Source organism: Bactrocera neohumeralis, chromosome 4, assembly GCF_024586455.1.
Source record: "Bactrocera neohumeralis isolate Rockhampton chromosome 4, APGP_CSIRO_Bneo_wtdbg2-racon-allhic-juicebox.fasta_v2, whole genome shotgun sequence".
NCBI classification, from domain to species: Eukaryota; Metazoa; Arthropoda; class Insecta; order Diptera; family Tephritidae; genus Bactrocera; species Bactrocera neohumeralis.
In genome coordinates, this window is record NC_065921.1 from 23,273,322 (window position 1) to 23,289,744 (window position 16,423).

At 38.0% G+C, this 16,423-nt stretch overlaps 4 protein-coding genes across 4 annotated transcripts in view; 2 read left to right on the top strand and 2 right to left on the bottom strand.

Moving 5' to 3' along the window:
- LOC126757504 (sodium-dependent dopamine transporter) overlaps positions 1-16,423 on the bottom strand; it is a 145,492-nt gene that overhangs the window by 46,099 nt on the left and 82,970 nt on the right. The gene's annotated exons all lie outside the window — the stretch shown is intronic.
- On the bottom strand, positions 391-1,448 carry LOC126757520 (augmin complex subunit wac). The gene is made up of 5 exons (XM_050471501.1): positions 1,341-1,448; positions 1,239-1,283; positions 917-1,184; positions 754-853; positions 391-685 (listed from the first exon to the last, which is right to left on the bottom strand). Exons 1-5 carry the CDS (start codon positions 1,342-1,344, stop codon positions 596-598), a joined length of 507 nt encoding a protein of 168 aa, XP_050327458.1. The 5' UTR covers positions 1,345-1,448; the 3' UTR covers positions 391-595.
- Positions 1,530-3,149, top strand: LOC126757509 (origin recognition complex subunit 4). Its single transcript, XM_050471481.1, has 3 exons — positions 1,530-1,788; positions 1,846-2,255; positions 2,316-3,149. Exons 1-3 carry the CDS (start codon positions 1,606-1,608, stop codon positions 3,088-3,090), a joined length of 1,368 nt encoding a protein of 455 aa, XP_050327438.1. The 5' UTR covers positions 1,530-1,605; the 3' UTR covers positions 3,091-3,149.
- LOC126757518 (uncharacterized) lies at positions 3,250-5,047 on the top strand. The gene is made up of 2 exons (XM_050471499.1): positions 3,250-4,469; positions 4,534-5,047. The coding sequence occupies exons 1-2, from the start codon at positions 4,275-4,277 to the stop codon at positions 4,945-4,947; spliced, it is 609 nt and encodes a 202-aa protein (XP_050327456.1). The 5' UTR covers positions 3,250-4,274; the 3' UTR covers positions 4,948-5,047.

A 16,423-nucleotide genomic window follows, 5' to 3' on the forward strand; every position in this document is an offset into this window, starting at 1 on the left:
TTGTTTATGTTTTTATTACTTATAACAAAATTAATGTAAATTAAGAAAGATTAATAGAGCGACTAGTAAATAAATCTCAAAAATTTAATAAATTGGAATTAGGAAAAATATTCTAAAGAAATGTACCAAAAAAAAACATGCTTTGGAAAGTTGAAAGCCATTCCAAAAGTGCTTATAGAAAATGTTTGGAGGACTGGAAAAATCGTTGGCATAAGTTTTTTATATCTAGTGGGAATTACTTTGAACAAATGAATATTACTATACAAAATAAATATTGAATATGGAAATATTAGAAATCAAGTGACTTTGTCATGAAATTTCAACTGGTATGAATCCGGCCTTTATCGAACTAGTTCACATACACATTTTAAATTAACATAATTAGCTGAACAGTGTTTTAAAGTCGACATTAGCAATTTAGTCAATGTCGATATTTTTTAAATATATTTATAAATGCTTACAGCTTTACAAATTATAAAATTTCAGATATTTAATAATTTAATTGTGTATAGATTGTTGAAAATTTGTGAGGTTTAACAACTTGTAATTAAATTATTCATTTGCACTTGCTCTAGGAATGTAAATATAACGAAAATTATTTTTCCTTTTGCTTGAGTTTCTCTAATCGTTCCACTTTTTTCACAAGTTCATCTATATTTAAATCATCAGGAACATTGAATCCGCCCTAAAAATTTTAAAATTAGGAAAATTGTTAAAATATTTTACGATTTTAATATTGTTCATACTAATTACCTGTCTTTCTTGCAAATTTTGTATTTTGCCCTCAATCATAATTTTATTACGCTGCATTTCTGATTCGGATATCAGTCGCTTATTGACAGATGTTATAAACCTAAAAGAATGATTGTACATTATTAAAACTACATATATACTAATTTATACAACATGAAATTACTTTTCAAGTAAATTGCATTCCGCTATTTCTTTTTGCAGTTGTTGTTCTTGTTCCTTGATTTCTGATTGCATTTTAGCGATGGTTATACCATTTTCTAAATGCTCTTTCAATTTCACGTAATAAAATTCTTTCAGATATTCCAAGTGTAAGTCATGCAGCTGTGTGACCTTCTGCAATTCTGCACATTCTTCTAATAAATTACAAACATCATCAGGCAGGTCGCAGAGTTCCAGTCCCACAAGACGCAGCTGATGCTCATAGTGCTCCCCTGTAATGCAAGGCATTATTAAGATTTTTGTTTAGCTATGATGAGGGAACTCACTCAATTTTTGCAGTGCCTGCACTTCATCTTGCAACTGGAAATGATCTAGTAAATATGCGTTATAAGTATTATTTCATGTAAAGAGTATCCACTAAATATTACCCATTATAATTTATATTTATCCAATTACGAGTGTAAGAAATTTCTGTTTATTTTGCTTTTCAATTAAACGTCAAAATTATAGATTGTGGACTTGGCAGCACTATCTTGTATATGTTATCACTACTTGTAGCAGCGCCATCTATATTTCAATAAAAAAATGCATGCAAAAAATACCTTTTTGGCGCTCAATTAAACAACAGCTGTTTAGTTGATGCATTTTATAAACAATTTTTCGTAAAATTTTCTCCTTGTAAATATTAAAAAAATGCAAGACGATTTATTACAAATTAGACGTTTTTTAAAAGAACGATTGCAGCGTGACTATACAACTTTACACGGCCATGAGGCGGAACGTGAAAACGTGAGGCAGTTGCTACAACGAACTGCAGAATTGGGAGAATCAAATTCACTACTGCTCATTGGACCGCGAGGGTCGGGCAAAAGCACTGTGAGTCCTTATGAATACAAAAATTAATGTAAATAATTATAGTTTTATCTATTCTAGCTGATTAATGCAGTGCTGAGTGACCTTGTGCCTAGTACAGATTTTCAACAAAACACAATGCTTGTGCATTTAAATGGCAATTTACATACTGATGACAAATTGGCACTCAAATCGATCACTGTACAAATGCAATTGGAAAATGCTGCCAATGGAAAAGCTTTTGGTTCTTTTGCAGAAAATTTAGCATTTCTGTTGGCATGCCTGAAATCAGGCAACAAACGTTCTAAAAGTGTAATCTTCATATTAGATGAATTTGATCTCTTCTGCGCGCATCACAATCAGACGTTATTGTACAATTTGTTTGACGTGTCACAGTCGGCACAAGCACCGATCTGTGTGATAGGAGCAACATGCCGTCTGGATGTCATCGAATTGTTGGAGAAGCGGGTAAAATCCCGTTTTTCACACAGGTAACAACAAAAGTCGCATTTAAAAATGAGTTATATTAAAATTATAATATTCGATTGCAGACAAGTTTTTCTTTTTCCGACATCGGGTGATTTTGAAAAGTATCTAGATCTGTTCGAGACTTTATTAAGCATACCTACCGAAAGAGAGTTGAGGCAAATTGCAGAACGTGTATCGCATTTACAGAAGCTGAATTCAACTGAGCTAACAATGCATCGTTGTCATTTCAATCCTGCGAAGTACAAATTTAACAAAAAATTTATTGAAGCATGGAATAATGGCATAGCTGTGCTAATAGATGATGCCAAATCTGTGGCAGTAACTTCGTTAAAAACTCTATATGAAATCGATAAGAGTGAATCGTTTCTAAAAATATTCCTATTCCGCCTTGTTTCGCAATTAGATCCAGACGCGCAACCAAATATCACCGCAGAGCAAATGTCCGAAATAGTTGCAACCTACACAATTGATCCGAGAGTGGAATTATTGTGTGGCTTATCCGTGCTCGAATTGTGCCTCGTCATTGCCATCAAACACCATTCCGAAATCTATGATCGCGACCCTTTCAATTTCGAAATTATATTCGCGCGTTTTGCTAAATTCGCCAAAGTGTCGACCACTATGCAGGGCATAGAACGTGCAGTCTCGCTTAAGGCATTTGAACGCTTGCGGCATATGGAAGTAATACTTCCAATTTCTAATTCCGTTGGCAAAGTACAAAAAGACTTCGAAATGCACCGCCTGGCATTAACGTATGGTCAGTTGAATGATGCTGTACAAAAATATCAAGCTCTCCCAACGGAGGTAGCGCAATGGGCGCAGAGCTCTATAATTTAAGCAAATAGAAATATGATTACGTTAAATGTTTTTTAATATATTTTAAGTCTTATTCAGTATTTTAAGTCTTTAAATTTATAAGAATTGAACAGTTAGTCGCTTTATTCAGAACGTTTCCACTCCACTATATATTTCCCGCTAACCCGGCACTAGTTTGAAGCTGCCGCGTTAATCGTATTTATACCAACATCCGGGACAATTCTCGTGAGGACAATCCCAAGAATATTTTCAAAATGTTGTGTTGTTTTAAAATCGGGCATTTTCCGTCCGTCTAGAAAGTTTTGATAAATTGGTACAAATATAAGTTTAAATTCTACTGTCAACGTATTTACTTTGCCGTTATACTTCGGCACAGAGTTGCAATTGCTCAGATTGAAAATAAACTAAGACTGTGTTCTAACATGGAAATTTTTTTTTATCGCTGCTGTAGGATACAGAATTCTCTTTATAAAAAAAATTAAAAAGGCAAAGTTTTTGAGTTGACAGTTCTTGGCTATGTATAAAACTGGATTATTGCTGTTGTTGTAGTCGTAGAAATCATTCTCTAAATAATCAGAGAATTGCTGCCGTCTTGACAGTTCTCGGCTGGATAAAAGTTCGGTTATGTAGATCTGATGTCGGACCAAAAATCGAATGAGGACTATTTTGAAAGCGACAACATTAATTTAAACAACTGAATAAACATTTTTTTCACAAAATGAAAATTCTCTCTTTTTTTATATACCTCAAAAATCGATTTACATACAAAATTTTTACAGTTGTGTGGTTTTTTAGACCATATTGAGATTTTGAAAAAGCATTTCGATGAAGTATATACAGATATACATACTTATATATAGGTATGTATGCGTATACTCCTAGAAATAAAGGTGTCTTGTTTAAAAAGGGTGATGATAACAATTTTCCAGACCGACTGTCAACATAACTAGGCCATTCAAACTTCCATATCATCAATGCTCTCTACTAAACCGATCGATAATGCTAATTCCCTCATGATTTCGGCACCAGCATAATTGGCTGAACAATGCGATCGGCGTGAGCTTAAGTATAAATTGGGCTGTTATATCAACCAGGAGCACAGTGTGGGAACAAGCACGTTAGAATGCTTAGTCGCAGTACCCAAAACAAAAAATAGTATTATTCAAGAGCATTAACTCCGGCTACAACCAAATAAAAAGGAAAATATGCATTCCTCTTCGCTGCTAACATTTGGCGTTTTGCTCTTACTAACTACTTTGGCAAACCATTGCCAGGGCAATGAAAGTCCAGGATTCTTTCTGAAGATCACAAAAAATGTACCGCGCCTAGGACGACGCTCGGACAGTTATTTCTTGAAGAATATGAAAACAATACCACGCATCGGACGTCGTGGGGATGGGGTAAAAACAAAGTTTTATGAAAATGTGTATGTTTTTTATTTGAAAACAAAAATTATTTTTTCAGGAACTGGACGTCGCCCTTTTGCCTTCGCTTTCTAAACGTATGCTTATGAATCCAGCCGAAGCAGCTGCAGCCGCGGAACGTGAATACAGTCTGGTGCAGCCGGTCACTTCGAACACACTAATCGAGTTGCTGAATAAGAATGCAATCGCCGCGGATAATATAAAGTTCGTACACTGGAAGGATTTCGATCGTGCACTGCAAAGGGACACGGAATTGTATGGCAAGCTGATTTCGTTGGGTCGTAAGCCGGATCAACGACTAAAGGCCGATCTCAACATTGATTTGAACAGTGGCTTTACGCCTCTAGTATCGACATCCAACAGCAACGATTATATATATTACAACAAAGACGTGGACGAGATGTACGCGCCAAAGTACGGCAGAGATTTTATGCGCTACAATCAACTGGATTAGGAATATGCAAGCGTTCAAGAAGATTTTGTAACATTTATTGTATTATTGGGCGTTGAATATGGTAATCTATTATGGTGCGGGCATATCTAGTCAAAAATAAAATATTTGGTGAATTTACCTACATCTAACCTTAATCCTCATGTGTTTAACTTTATGGGAACGAGTTATACTTTGCATTTTGTAATTTTGTGTCAAAAAACGTTCTTCACTTAATCTCACATAGCGAAATAATAGATTTTTCACTTAAAATTGATTTTATATCTTATACGAGGGCGGTCTGGTAGGTACTTAGCCTTACTGGACTATAGCGCTTACTATGGGTACTATAGTAGGAGAATCTACGATCATAGGAGGCTCCGAAGCAGCATATCTACCGCTACGTAAATGCCAGCAACCTCGGCTTAAAAAACGCTGCAATAGTCAAGAAGTCTGAAATTGAAGTTGAGAGTTCCTGACAATAAACTCCTCCCCTCAAACTTTTACCCATCTGTGAAGATATCACTGCCCTTTTTCTCCACAACTCGGTCCCAGGTATGTATTATGAACGCCAGAGTTTGGTTTGATAGACCAGGGCGCTCCTGATAAATGGTTACTCGGACTGCGCCCTCTCAAGTACTAGACCATTTACGAATGAGCCTTTCATAAGGTCAGCGCCTGGATAGCAAACCTCAAGACACTTTTTAGTCTCGACAGCATTATTTTAATCAGAAAATGGTGATTCATTGACGTCTTGAATCAATTGCTCGATAGCTGTAAAATTTATACTCTTTTGAGGACTAGATCCTATTACAAAACATTTAGATAAATATTCGTTATCATTTTCTTAATACTTTCGTAGTTATGATTTTTTACTTATAAAATTCGCGAAAGTTTTTAGGATCGTGGCCGCGTTAGTTGACGTTGAGCAAAACCAAAAGATCAGGATGGACCTCTCCGAGTCGTTCGATACTAAGCGAGGTCTAAGGCAAGGAGAAAATAATACGAGCTGCAGAGCTAAGAGTGTACACTGTACAGTAGCTGGCGTTCGCCGATGCTATTGATATCATTGACCTCAACAACTGCGTCGTTAGTTCTGTTTCTCCAGACTGGATAAGGAAGCGGACCGCATCTCCTGTCATCAAACAAAAAGTTGCAATCCAACGTAGAATAATTCTTTGCACATAACAGGTGCTACTGGACTGATAGACAATTGACAAATTAAAGCTCCTTCTCTCGACCAACATAGACCGAATTCTCAATAGCCTTGAGTCAATCATCCGCGTCCTTGCCGTATGGTGCAGAGGCATGGACCATGACAACATCTGATAAGTTGGCGTTACGAGTTTTCGAGAGAAAGCTTCTGGGAAAGATTTATGGTCCTTTACGCAATGGCAACGGCGAATACCGCAGTCGAAGGAATGATAAGCTGTACGAGATGTACGACGACATTGACATAGTTCAGCGAATTAAGACTCAGCGGCTACGCTGGCTAGGTCATGTCGTTCGAAAGGACGAAAACACTTCAGCACTGAAAGTATTCCACGCAGTACCCGCCAAGGGAAGCACATGGAAAAGAAGACCTCCACTCCGTTGGAAAGACGAGGTGGAGAAGGACCTGGCTATACTTAGATGTCTAATTGACGCCAAACAACGAAAAGGAAGAACGACTGGCGCCCTGTTGTAAACTCGACTATAACCGCATAAGCGGTGTCTATGCCAATAAAGAAGAAGAGGAAGGCCGCCGACTAACCACTATTCTGAATTTTGTTCCTAATAAAAAAATTAACTAACAAATGAAAATGCATTACTTTTCTAGATATGCATATACGTAATACTTCTTATGCACAATATTACCTGTGCAATTTGACTGACAAATCCCTTTGGACACACCAAACACTTGAAGTCAAATAACAGTTGCAACTGCACTCGCATACAACCACATTGACAGCGAATCGCACATGCTAAGAGTGATTGACAGGTGGCGGCTGCGCAATAAAAACACACATACATACATACATACAAAGCCAAAAACTAAGAAATAGGAAAACCGCATTATAAACTATTCCAAATACATGTGACTGAAGCAATGTCGGTGTGCACAATGGCAGCCACAAAACACCTGATCACTCAAGGCGTTTGCAAAACTACAAAAACAAAAGCAAGGCAATTGAATAAATAACGCGAGGCTGAAAAAACAAACGTGTCGGGCATTTTATTACACACTTCAGTTGCCATTGTGCGCCAAAAGACTTTGACATTTACCTAGTGACACATCTATGCGGACGGACAACAAATCAGCTGGCAATGCGCACAACTAATGCTATAACTTTTCATCCAGTTTAAATTGTGCAAAATTATGGCGCTAATTAATTAGTGTATAAATTAAAATTAATTATAATATTTATGTGGCATTGTTTCGCAGATAATGCCATTGAAAAATGCACAGCAATGCAGTTAACAGCGCAAATGTGTGTGTGTGCGCACTTACGAGGGCAGTCCGAATAATTTTTGGCTTGAAAATTGAAAACCAAAAATTTGGAAAAAGATTATTTCTCAACTTAGTCTTGGCACAGTGATGCTCCAACTTCTTTGTCCAGTCTCAAAACCAGGTCTGCAAAGTTGGTCTCCGAGGTAGCGATAACCTACTCATTCGACACAAATTTATATCCAGCTAGTGACTTTTTCAAGCTTGAAAACAAAAAAAGGTTGCACGAGGCCAAATGAGAGAAACCCAGGTTGGATCCATAAAGTGGGCGTATGTAAAAGGCGGAGGTGGCCATAGTGCAAGCGCACTTTTTTTCTTCGCCAAATGGGTCAGCTTTTTCGGCAGTTAGGCATCGAATAGCTCCAAACACTTATCATAGAAGAGCTCTGTGACCATTTTGCTTTCCTTCAAATAGTCACGATTATTACATAAGTAGATTATTTTTGTGAATCCCAGAATGCAGTCATATACCCTTTCGGTCGATAAGATAGCCTTCGCCGTCTTCGGAGCATGTTCGCCGGGTGAAGTCTATTGTTTTGACTGAGCCTTGAACTTTGGTATGCCAGCAGCTGCTTGTTTCATCGGCAGTCTCGGAACGAAATAGGTATTCCGATGAAAAGCTTGGGTTGAAGTATGGAAGGTCCAACACTGAGATAAGACTTCTGTAAAGTTTCCCTGTAATCAGACGAAAAGCTTGATGTTCAAGGAATGGAACCCCAAAGCTATTCTCTGGCCTTCATGAAATTTTTTAGTAGTCATATAAAAAGCTCGAAGTCGTGAGCTGCTCAGACCATTCCATAAAGAATTCCAGTATCCGGAAAAGCTTGATCCAAGAAATGGAAGGTGGAAAGCTAGAGAACTTTCATGAAAAAAGACTCATATAAAATCTTCCTTTAGAAGGGGTGGGATAGAGAGATCTGGGAGAGCTGCTCTAAACAATGTGAAGTGGGTAGGAAGATATGAATAAATTATAAGCTTTTTGAATTCGATTCCGCTCGATGTTGAAAGCTCACTTATAACCTGAAAACAGACGACAGCATTGAAGTATACTAAAAGGAAAATCCAGGATCCAAATTTGTGGAAAATTATTGCTGAAGCCATCTAGAAAATCTTATTAAAATAAGTTCTAGGACCCCATAGAAGGACTCTGTTGGACGATGATAACAAAGGTAAAGCACGGAATGACAAATGGAGATACCTTTATACAAAGTTACGATGTACAGGGAATGATGCCGTTCCATGCATTGCATCAACAGGTTTTTCATGCACAATTTTTTTTGCAAGATATGATAATTGTGCTTTGGTATACTTACCATTTTAGCTGTCTCGCGCATTTTCACTCGACGGTCTGCCAATATGAGATCATAGACTTTGATCACGTTATCCTCTATGGTAGCTATTTTCGGAATACCTGAGTATGGATTATCAAAAAGCGATGTACTTTCTAAAATCAGCAGACACACCCATTTCCACATGCGGTAAAAAAAAGCTGTGAGACCGATTTGTCTGAAAGTTTGACCATAGTCGTTTATACGTACTAGAATGTACTAGAAAATGGTACATTTCTCTCGCGATAGTGGATTACGCTGAGCGACGTAATAATTGGACCGCCCTCGTACACAAGCAACAAATCTTGCGATTTTGGCAAGTCACCGCCGCAGCAATGCCATTATTTTGCTTACCATTGCAGCAAGTTCGCAAGCATTCAGCTGTCAGTTTTCAGCAAATTGCAGAGCGGGGATTCTATGCACCAACACAGCAAACTTATGCTAATACACAATGACATTGCACAATTTAATTGCACAGATTTGCTGCACATTTAGCAGCAGTCAGACGCGGCGCGGCGAGTATTTTGTATTTTGTAGGCAATGCAGCAGTCACCATCACTCTTACATACATATACAGGTTTGTATGTGTAAAGGTGGTACATAGGAAATGGCAATGACAGCAGCAAGCGGAGTGTTCGCAGCATTCCGATATAATTAACAAGCCTTCCACGCTTGCATCGACCGAGTGGCTAAGTACGTCTGCTGCTGACTGCGCATTAGAAGGTGATGTTGCAGGGGGAAGCATTGTTGCGCTGTTGAGCGGTGCTGTCAAAGCGCGCTGCCGCTTCGGTGTCATGTTAATTCCATTTTTATCACATCATGAGGCGTTCATTTATCATTTCACCGCAGATCTACGTTGAAGCGCAATTTTTCTCACTTTCCACACCTCCACTCATGCGCATTGCACTGAGATGTGTGTGTGTGTGTATGCGCGTGTCTTTGTTGCACTTGTTTGTCGGTTTGCTGTTTGTCACATTACTTGTTGTTGAGTACTTTATTTGTGCGCATGGAGTTGCCCCAAGAACTGGGTGATTTATGACTTTGATGCGTGTAATTCTCGCAAACAATTAGCACAGTTTTGTTGTAATGCTCGGACGTGTGTTGTTGTAATTGTTATACTATTATTCTTTGGTTCAATTATGCTGCGTTCGTCTTTATGGAATAATCGCTGAGTTAATGGAAAGTCAATTAAAATATTATCGTAGCATGAGCATGTAATTAGTTTACTGATCATGAGCTTCTGGATTATAATAGAAATTTAATTAGATACATGAAACTATTAACCGATTTGAAGATTCTTTATACCCTGAACAATGTATATTGACCTTGCCACGAAGTTTGTAACCACCTGAAGGAGCAATCGATTTAGCCTGTCTATCTGTATATGCTGAGTTCCTGAGATATCGGTCTGAAATTTTGACTCAACCTTTTTCACAAAGATGCTATATCTATAGGATATATCTGTCATACAAACTGTTTCATAAAAATCAAGTTCCTGTTTGAAAAACGCCATAGAAAAGAAGAACTCCTGTGTTCGCACTTATAAATTTGTAAAACGCTTAGTAGCCAATACATATTTGCATAAGCGCTTAATTTCCACTCCCGCCAGTTCGGATGGTATGCGCTTTCAAGGGTCTACTTCCCAAACGCCGGATAGTCAAAAAGGAAGTGTTGACTTGTTTGCAACTCATCTTCTTCCATACAACTTCTGCAGATGGCGGCTGGTAAGATTCTCAACCTTACAGCATGGTCGCCAATTGGGCAATGGCCGGTTAAAAGCCCCACAACTAGGGAGATGTTAGCCTTACTGAGGCCAAAAATATCACTAGATCTCTTGTGATCGATCTTGGGAGAAAAGGCTTTTGCGACAGCGCATGTACCGATAGAGGCCCAGCGCTGACCAAGCTTCCGCGAAGTCCAGCTATTTAGTAGTAGAACACCAGAGGATACGGGAGCATTTTACCGATAGCGGTTTTAGGGTACCTTTCCTTGCTAGCTCATCAGCTTTACAATTAACTGCGATTCCGCTGTGTCCTGGCACCCATAACAGCCTTATCACAAAGAGTCTCGATGCTATTGATAGCGAGATTAGGCACTCTTGACCAATGTTAATGAGTTCAAGGCTAGCATCGCCGTCCTGCTATCTGAGTGGATGGTCAATTTTCTGAAGAAGGCTGCTATCCGGAGCAGTAAATCTACTGCTACCTTAATGGGTGCAACCTTAGCTTGGAAAACACTGCAATAGTCAGGAAGTCTGAAACTGGAGTTGATAGAGAGCTCCTGACAGTAAACCCCTCAAGCTTTGACCCATCAGTAAAGAAAATCACTGCCTTTCTTCTCCAACGGCTTCTTCCCACCCACAACTCGGCTTCTTCTCTCCACCAACCTTCTCCCAAAGCTTTGACCCACCCGTAAAGAAGCTCACTGCCTCTCTCCTCCTACGGCTTCTTCCCACCATCAACTCCCTCGACGGTATATGGGCAGAGAAGGAGCCGCCAGAGTTCGGATTGGCGACTCCATGATCCAAGAGATCCCAGATTTTCTGGGTTCATATATTATCTAGTAAAAAGAAATCCAATTTTATTCTAAAATTGTACACCAGCAATGTGAAAATACACCATACTTCACAGTTTCTCTTCAAAAAAGGCGAAAACCCACATCAGATATAAATGTAAATGGTGTTTATGGTCCACCACAATCAAAGAGGAGATGTATGTGTGTTTATAGAGACTGTAGATAGTATGCTGAGTTTGAATTTATTATCTATGTTGTTTACAGTATGTTAAAATATTCTTCTCGAGCAAAAACTTGAATTAAATCGCGAACATTCTCGGCCGATTATTTCTTAAAACTTTCGACGTAGATTAACTTAAAGGGTGTATAGATGAAGCTCCATCAGAGACCAATGTTTATCGATGGTATGGTGAATGCAATCGAAGTGGTGGAGGACGGATTTCGTGAAGGTCGCCAAAAATCTGTTGCTGTTCCGGAAACTATTGAAGCTGTGTGCAAACTGATATTACAAGATCGTCATGTGATCTATCGTGAGAATTTACACAATTTCTCAAATGCTCAAAAAGAGGATCGTGTCGATTGGTCGAAAGAAATGTTAAAAAAATACGATAGCGGTGTTTCGAAACACGTCTACGACATGATGATGAATTGTGGATTTCCAAGTCTGAGCTCGAAAGTAAACAGCAGTAGATATATACAAATGTAGGTGTTTCAAGATGAGCTGAATCCAACAAAAGTTACTCGCCCATGAAGCTCTTCCAAGCAAATGGTTTCTTCTTTTTTGCAAAATGCATTTCAGAAACAGTATTTAAAGATTGGAACATAAAAATTATAATATAATAACAGTAGCTGATTATTCCTTGTGATTTTGTTAACAAATCTTTATAGTGACTATAAAGAATTACTTCAACAAAAAAGCGCTTGTTGTGCTAATGAATTTCGACTGACGGCTACAGAAGTACAAATTCATGCACGAAAATTCAAGCTTGTCGCCGGAGCTCCAAAAATTCTAAGGAACAACATATGTATGTATGTACATTGTAAGCGCTATTAAAAAATGCAAGTAAATATGTACATGTGTGTGTGTGAGGCACGATGCGCACGCGATTTATGAATCTGCTAATTTGTGAGCTCCGAATTTACAATTCAGCTGAGTCATAAATATATAATTAATCATTGTTTAAAGTATTTTTCAATTTTTTACCATTTCTTGGGGTTGAGAAGTGAAAAGTGTGCCACTCGCAAGCGCAAGATGTCACGCTGTTTTTACAGGAAAATTTTTTCTTAGTTGCTAACTCGCTCTGTGTAATTTATGGGCGAATACGCTCTTGACACTTGTTGTCAATATTTTTATTTGAAGGTGTTGGCATTTTCAAGTGTTTGCACTGTTGGACATCTAATCCTTTCTTTATATAAGAAGGCGTTGACATGCAAACGGGGTATTTAGCTAGAAAAATCATGTGGGGAAACAGGTAGTCGGAATACATATGTACATTGGTAATTTTAGTTGATATATTTGAAGTACAAGTATTTTGAAATATTGACAACAACTAGATTGATTAGTGTAGATACTAAAATATTAAGCATTTATTTTATTTGAATTACAAATGACCATCATGATTCCAAGTTATTTAAACATTCTGGTTAGTTTTGAGCAACATGATGTACTTGAACACTGGAGACTTTAAACAAAAGGAATAAATAGTAATTACTTGGTGTCAAGCACGGACTGTAAGGTGGAAACAAAACCCTTTATTATTATTCTCTCCACCAAGCTTCAGGAGCTTCTGTCGAGTCACCATCGGTGTATGTTATTTCCGTGCCAATCCACCGAACGCTGAGAAAATCCTTTCGAAACGTCAGTCCTGATTTGGCTACCGTCTGCCCAGGTTTTATCATATGTGACCCATTTTTCAGCGTCCAGTAATCAGGAGAAATGAATCGATTTTGTGCGATTCAGTAGTGCTTACATTACGGTCGAACTCGACGATTTCCATTATTTTATCAATATTTTTCGATAACTGGCATTCCAGACTGTGATTCACCTTTGAGGATGGAATCAAAATTCGGTGTGATTTGGCTGTTAGAGTATCAGTACCATGACCCCAATTCACTTTTTCAAGTGATTTTCTTGCGTTTTCGTCTTTATCTGAGAAAAAATGTAAAATATGACGAGTTTTCTCTTTGCTAGTGCCTATTTTTGAAGTGTCTTCAAAAAACTGAGTCAAGTAACTATAAAATTGTCTGAAAAGTTTGCACTTATTAAACTATAGATACAGATTATCACCTATTGGGGTTCCATTTGCTATACCATATAAAGGGTGATCCATTTCCATGTTCCCCATTTTTTTATGAACGTTTATTATCATTCGAAAGAACATTCTTTGGCATTTATTTTTTGAAAATTAGCTCTTTCAAATGTTGGCCGCACCTACGTCTCAGATGGTCCATCCGTTGAGTGTAATTTTCGATGACTCGTTCGTGGATTTCGACTGGAAACTGGCGAATTACACGAGTGACGTTTTGTTCCAAGGCTTAGACTTTACATATCCCCACAGGAAAAAGTCTAAAGGTGTGATATCACACGATCTTGGTGACAAATCGACCAGCCCAAAACGTGAAATTATCTGCTTAAAGAAGTGTTTTCTCAATAAATCCACTGATTAATGCGATGTGTAGGAAGTGGCGCCGTCTTGTTAAAACCAAATATCGCCGAGATAACGAGGTTCAATTTCAGGCATCAAAAAGCCGCTGATCATGCGGTGAGGTCGCCATTGACGATTACGTTCTTATCGGCAACATTTTTTGAAGAAATGTGGACCGATTATTCCAGCGGCCCACAAACCGCACCAAACTGTTGTTTTTTCTGGATGAAATGCAGCTCTTGAATCTCTTCAGGTTGGTCTTCGTCCTAAATTCGGCAATTTTGCTTGTTTACTAACCCATTGAGTCAGAAATGGGCCTCATCGCTGAACAAAATTTGGCTCGAAAAAGTCGGAACTTCTTGTTCTTGCACAAGCTGTATTTTGTACACTTTCAATTTAAGATCTCGATGTAAAATGCGCCAAGTCCTTCATAGGTCAGTCCAAGTTGCTGCGAACAGCGCCGACGGTCCACGGTCTTCGTGTATAATCTTAGCTACAGCTGCTATATTTTCTTCACTGCGTGCTGGAAGTCGTCTGTTCGGTTGAATATTATCGAATAATTAATGGTGGGTTTCAAGATGGGTGATGGGGTTGCGAATAGTAAGCGTAATAGGCCGATTATGTTGACCATAAATGGGGCGAAGCGCGCGAAACACATTCTTTACAGAACGTGAATTTTCGTAATAAAGTTGAACGATTTGTAATTATTGTTCAGGCGTCGTCTTTCCATGATGAAATGCTAAAAAATACTGAACAAAAATCAAATGGCAGCTTGACTCCGGCGCGTGATCTGCCAAAAAAAGGCTATTGAAAAAGTACCTCGCCCGTAATGTGTACATAGAAAAAATTTGTAGAAGTTGAACGCATACTATTTGAAAAGTCGGCAACGAACGGTTAACCGGATGAGCAGTTAATCGAATAGTCAACGACTCACGACTATCCGGATACGGCAAACCGCATATTGTTATTCGAATAATGTCCTGTCCGGTTACCCGGTCGATTAGTCGAATCCAAGAGCTCTAATTTGAATATTTGAAAATATATTTTAATTTACCAGTTTTCCAAGGTTATTACTTAACAAAGTATTAGGTGTATTAAGTGTTTTAGTTTTTTACACATATCAATAGCAACAAGTGTAAATAAATTCTGACAATTACAGTTATGCCACTCTAAAATTTTTAAAGAGATTCAAAAGTGCATAACTATAAGCCAATTGTTATTTTTCTTCCTCTTTTGTATATTTCTTTCCTATTACAAAAATATAATCTGCTTAAAATTTGCTTTTTCGTTTATTACACAAACAGCAGGTATTTTCAAAGGTCCTACATCTAGCTGTTACACACACATTCACATAATGTCATTACCACGCAACCAGGATTAAACACAAAGGACACACGCAAAGTGCAAGCACTCCAAAAACAAAACTGTTAAATATAGTTGGTCAGTGGTTTTATGGTTTGTTGTGTAATTTCTGCTAATACCAATGAGATCAATACAAATACAATAGTGCATTGACAATGCTTGGCTAATAGCAACATGACAAGGGTGTCGCAGACAAAGGCGCGCGCACATATTTACCGATACAGAAAAACGAGTGTTCTTGTGGTTTGCGGCAGATAAAAGAGACAAAAGCGCCTGCGCAACGGCAAGGTGTTGCATTGTTGCCGCATAGTGCGCAAGGTTGCATACATCAGTACGCGCATGCGGCATTGTCAGCGGTGCCGGCGGTAGGTCCGGTCAATTCATTCGTTAAGGCGTTGCGAGCATTTCCTACAACGAGCTATCGGTGGGTGTGCTTAGTTTTAGTCATTCGATTTGAAAGCGTGGAATTTAAGTGTTCTTTAATTTTCACCTTTCTTTTATGACTTTCTTTCGCTGCTATGCTTCTTTGTTCACGAATAATTTTATTTTCTATATTTTCAATAGAAATAATAATAACTAATAAGCAGCGGCATTGTGTGCGCGCTGGAGTGGCGTTGCTTTAACAGTACCAAATTGAGAATTTATGATGGCCAAATATTTGGGAAATTAAATCATTGCAATGACAGATTTATTTGTTTTGTGTGGAGTTCTTTTTCATTGTGTTGATTTTGAAGAGAAGTATCACTTGTTTGTAGGCAGTTGGCTGGGAAAATTTTGAAGTAGATTATTGAAATTTGTTTACATACATACATTACTCATATGTATACTTGCACATACATATTCTTTAAATCTTTCTTAATACAAACCTGCTTTTGCAATGATTTTTTTGCTCATGCCATTTATGTCAATTGAGAAATTACATGGCAACTTAGGCAAAGGAATCGCATAATTTTACATACATGCCTGCTTGGGAAAATTATTTGGCGACTAATTTGCCAACATAAGTTGCCAATACAATCGTAGCAATATTAAAAGCAATTATTTAATAAATTTTCCTCAACAAAAATCTAATATAACCGCGCTGCGTATGGCATTTTCATATGCCATATGGTATATACAACCCTTTATATGCACCCACCTATATCCAAAGTCTATTTGTGGTT

Coding starts and splice junctions, on each gene's coding strand:
- LOC126757518 (XM_050471499.1), top strand. CDS start 4,275: ATGCATTCCTCTTCGCTGCTAACATTTGGCGTTTTGCTCTTACTAACT. Junction 4,470..4,533: donor TCGGACGTCGTGGGGATGGG/GTAAAAACAAAG, acceptor TTATTTTTTCAG/GAACTGGACGTCGCCCTTTT.
- LOC126757509 (XM_050471481.1), top strand. CDS start 1,606: ATGCAAGACGATTTATTACAAATTAGACGTTTTTTAAAAGAACGATTG. Junction 1,789..1,845: donor GAGGGTCGGGCAAAAGCACT/GTGAGTCCTTAT, acceptor TATCTATTCTAG/CTGATTAATGCAGTGCTGAG. Junction 2,256..2,315: donor AAATCCCGTTTTTCACACAG/GTAACAACAAAA, acceptor ATTCGATTGCAG/ACAAGTTTTTCTTTTTCCGA.
- LOC126757520 (XM_050471501.1), bottom strand. Junction 1,185..1,238: donor GCAGGCACTGCAAAAATTGA/GTGAGTTCCCTC, acceptor CTTGCATTACAG/GGGAGCACTATGAGCATCAG. Junction 854..916: donor GAATGCAATTTACTTGAAAA/GTAATTTCATGT, acceptor TCATTCTTTTAG/GTTTATAACATCTGTCAATA.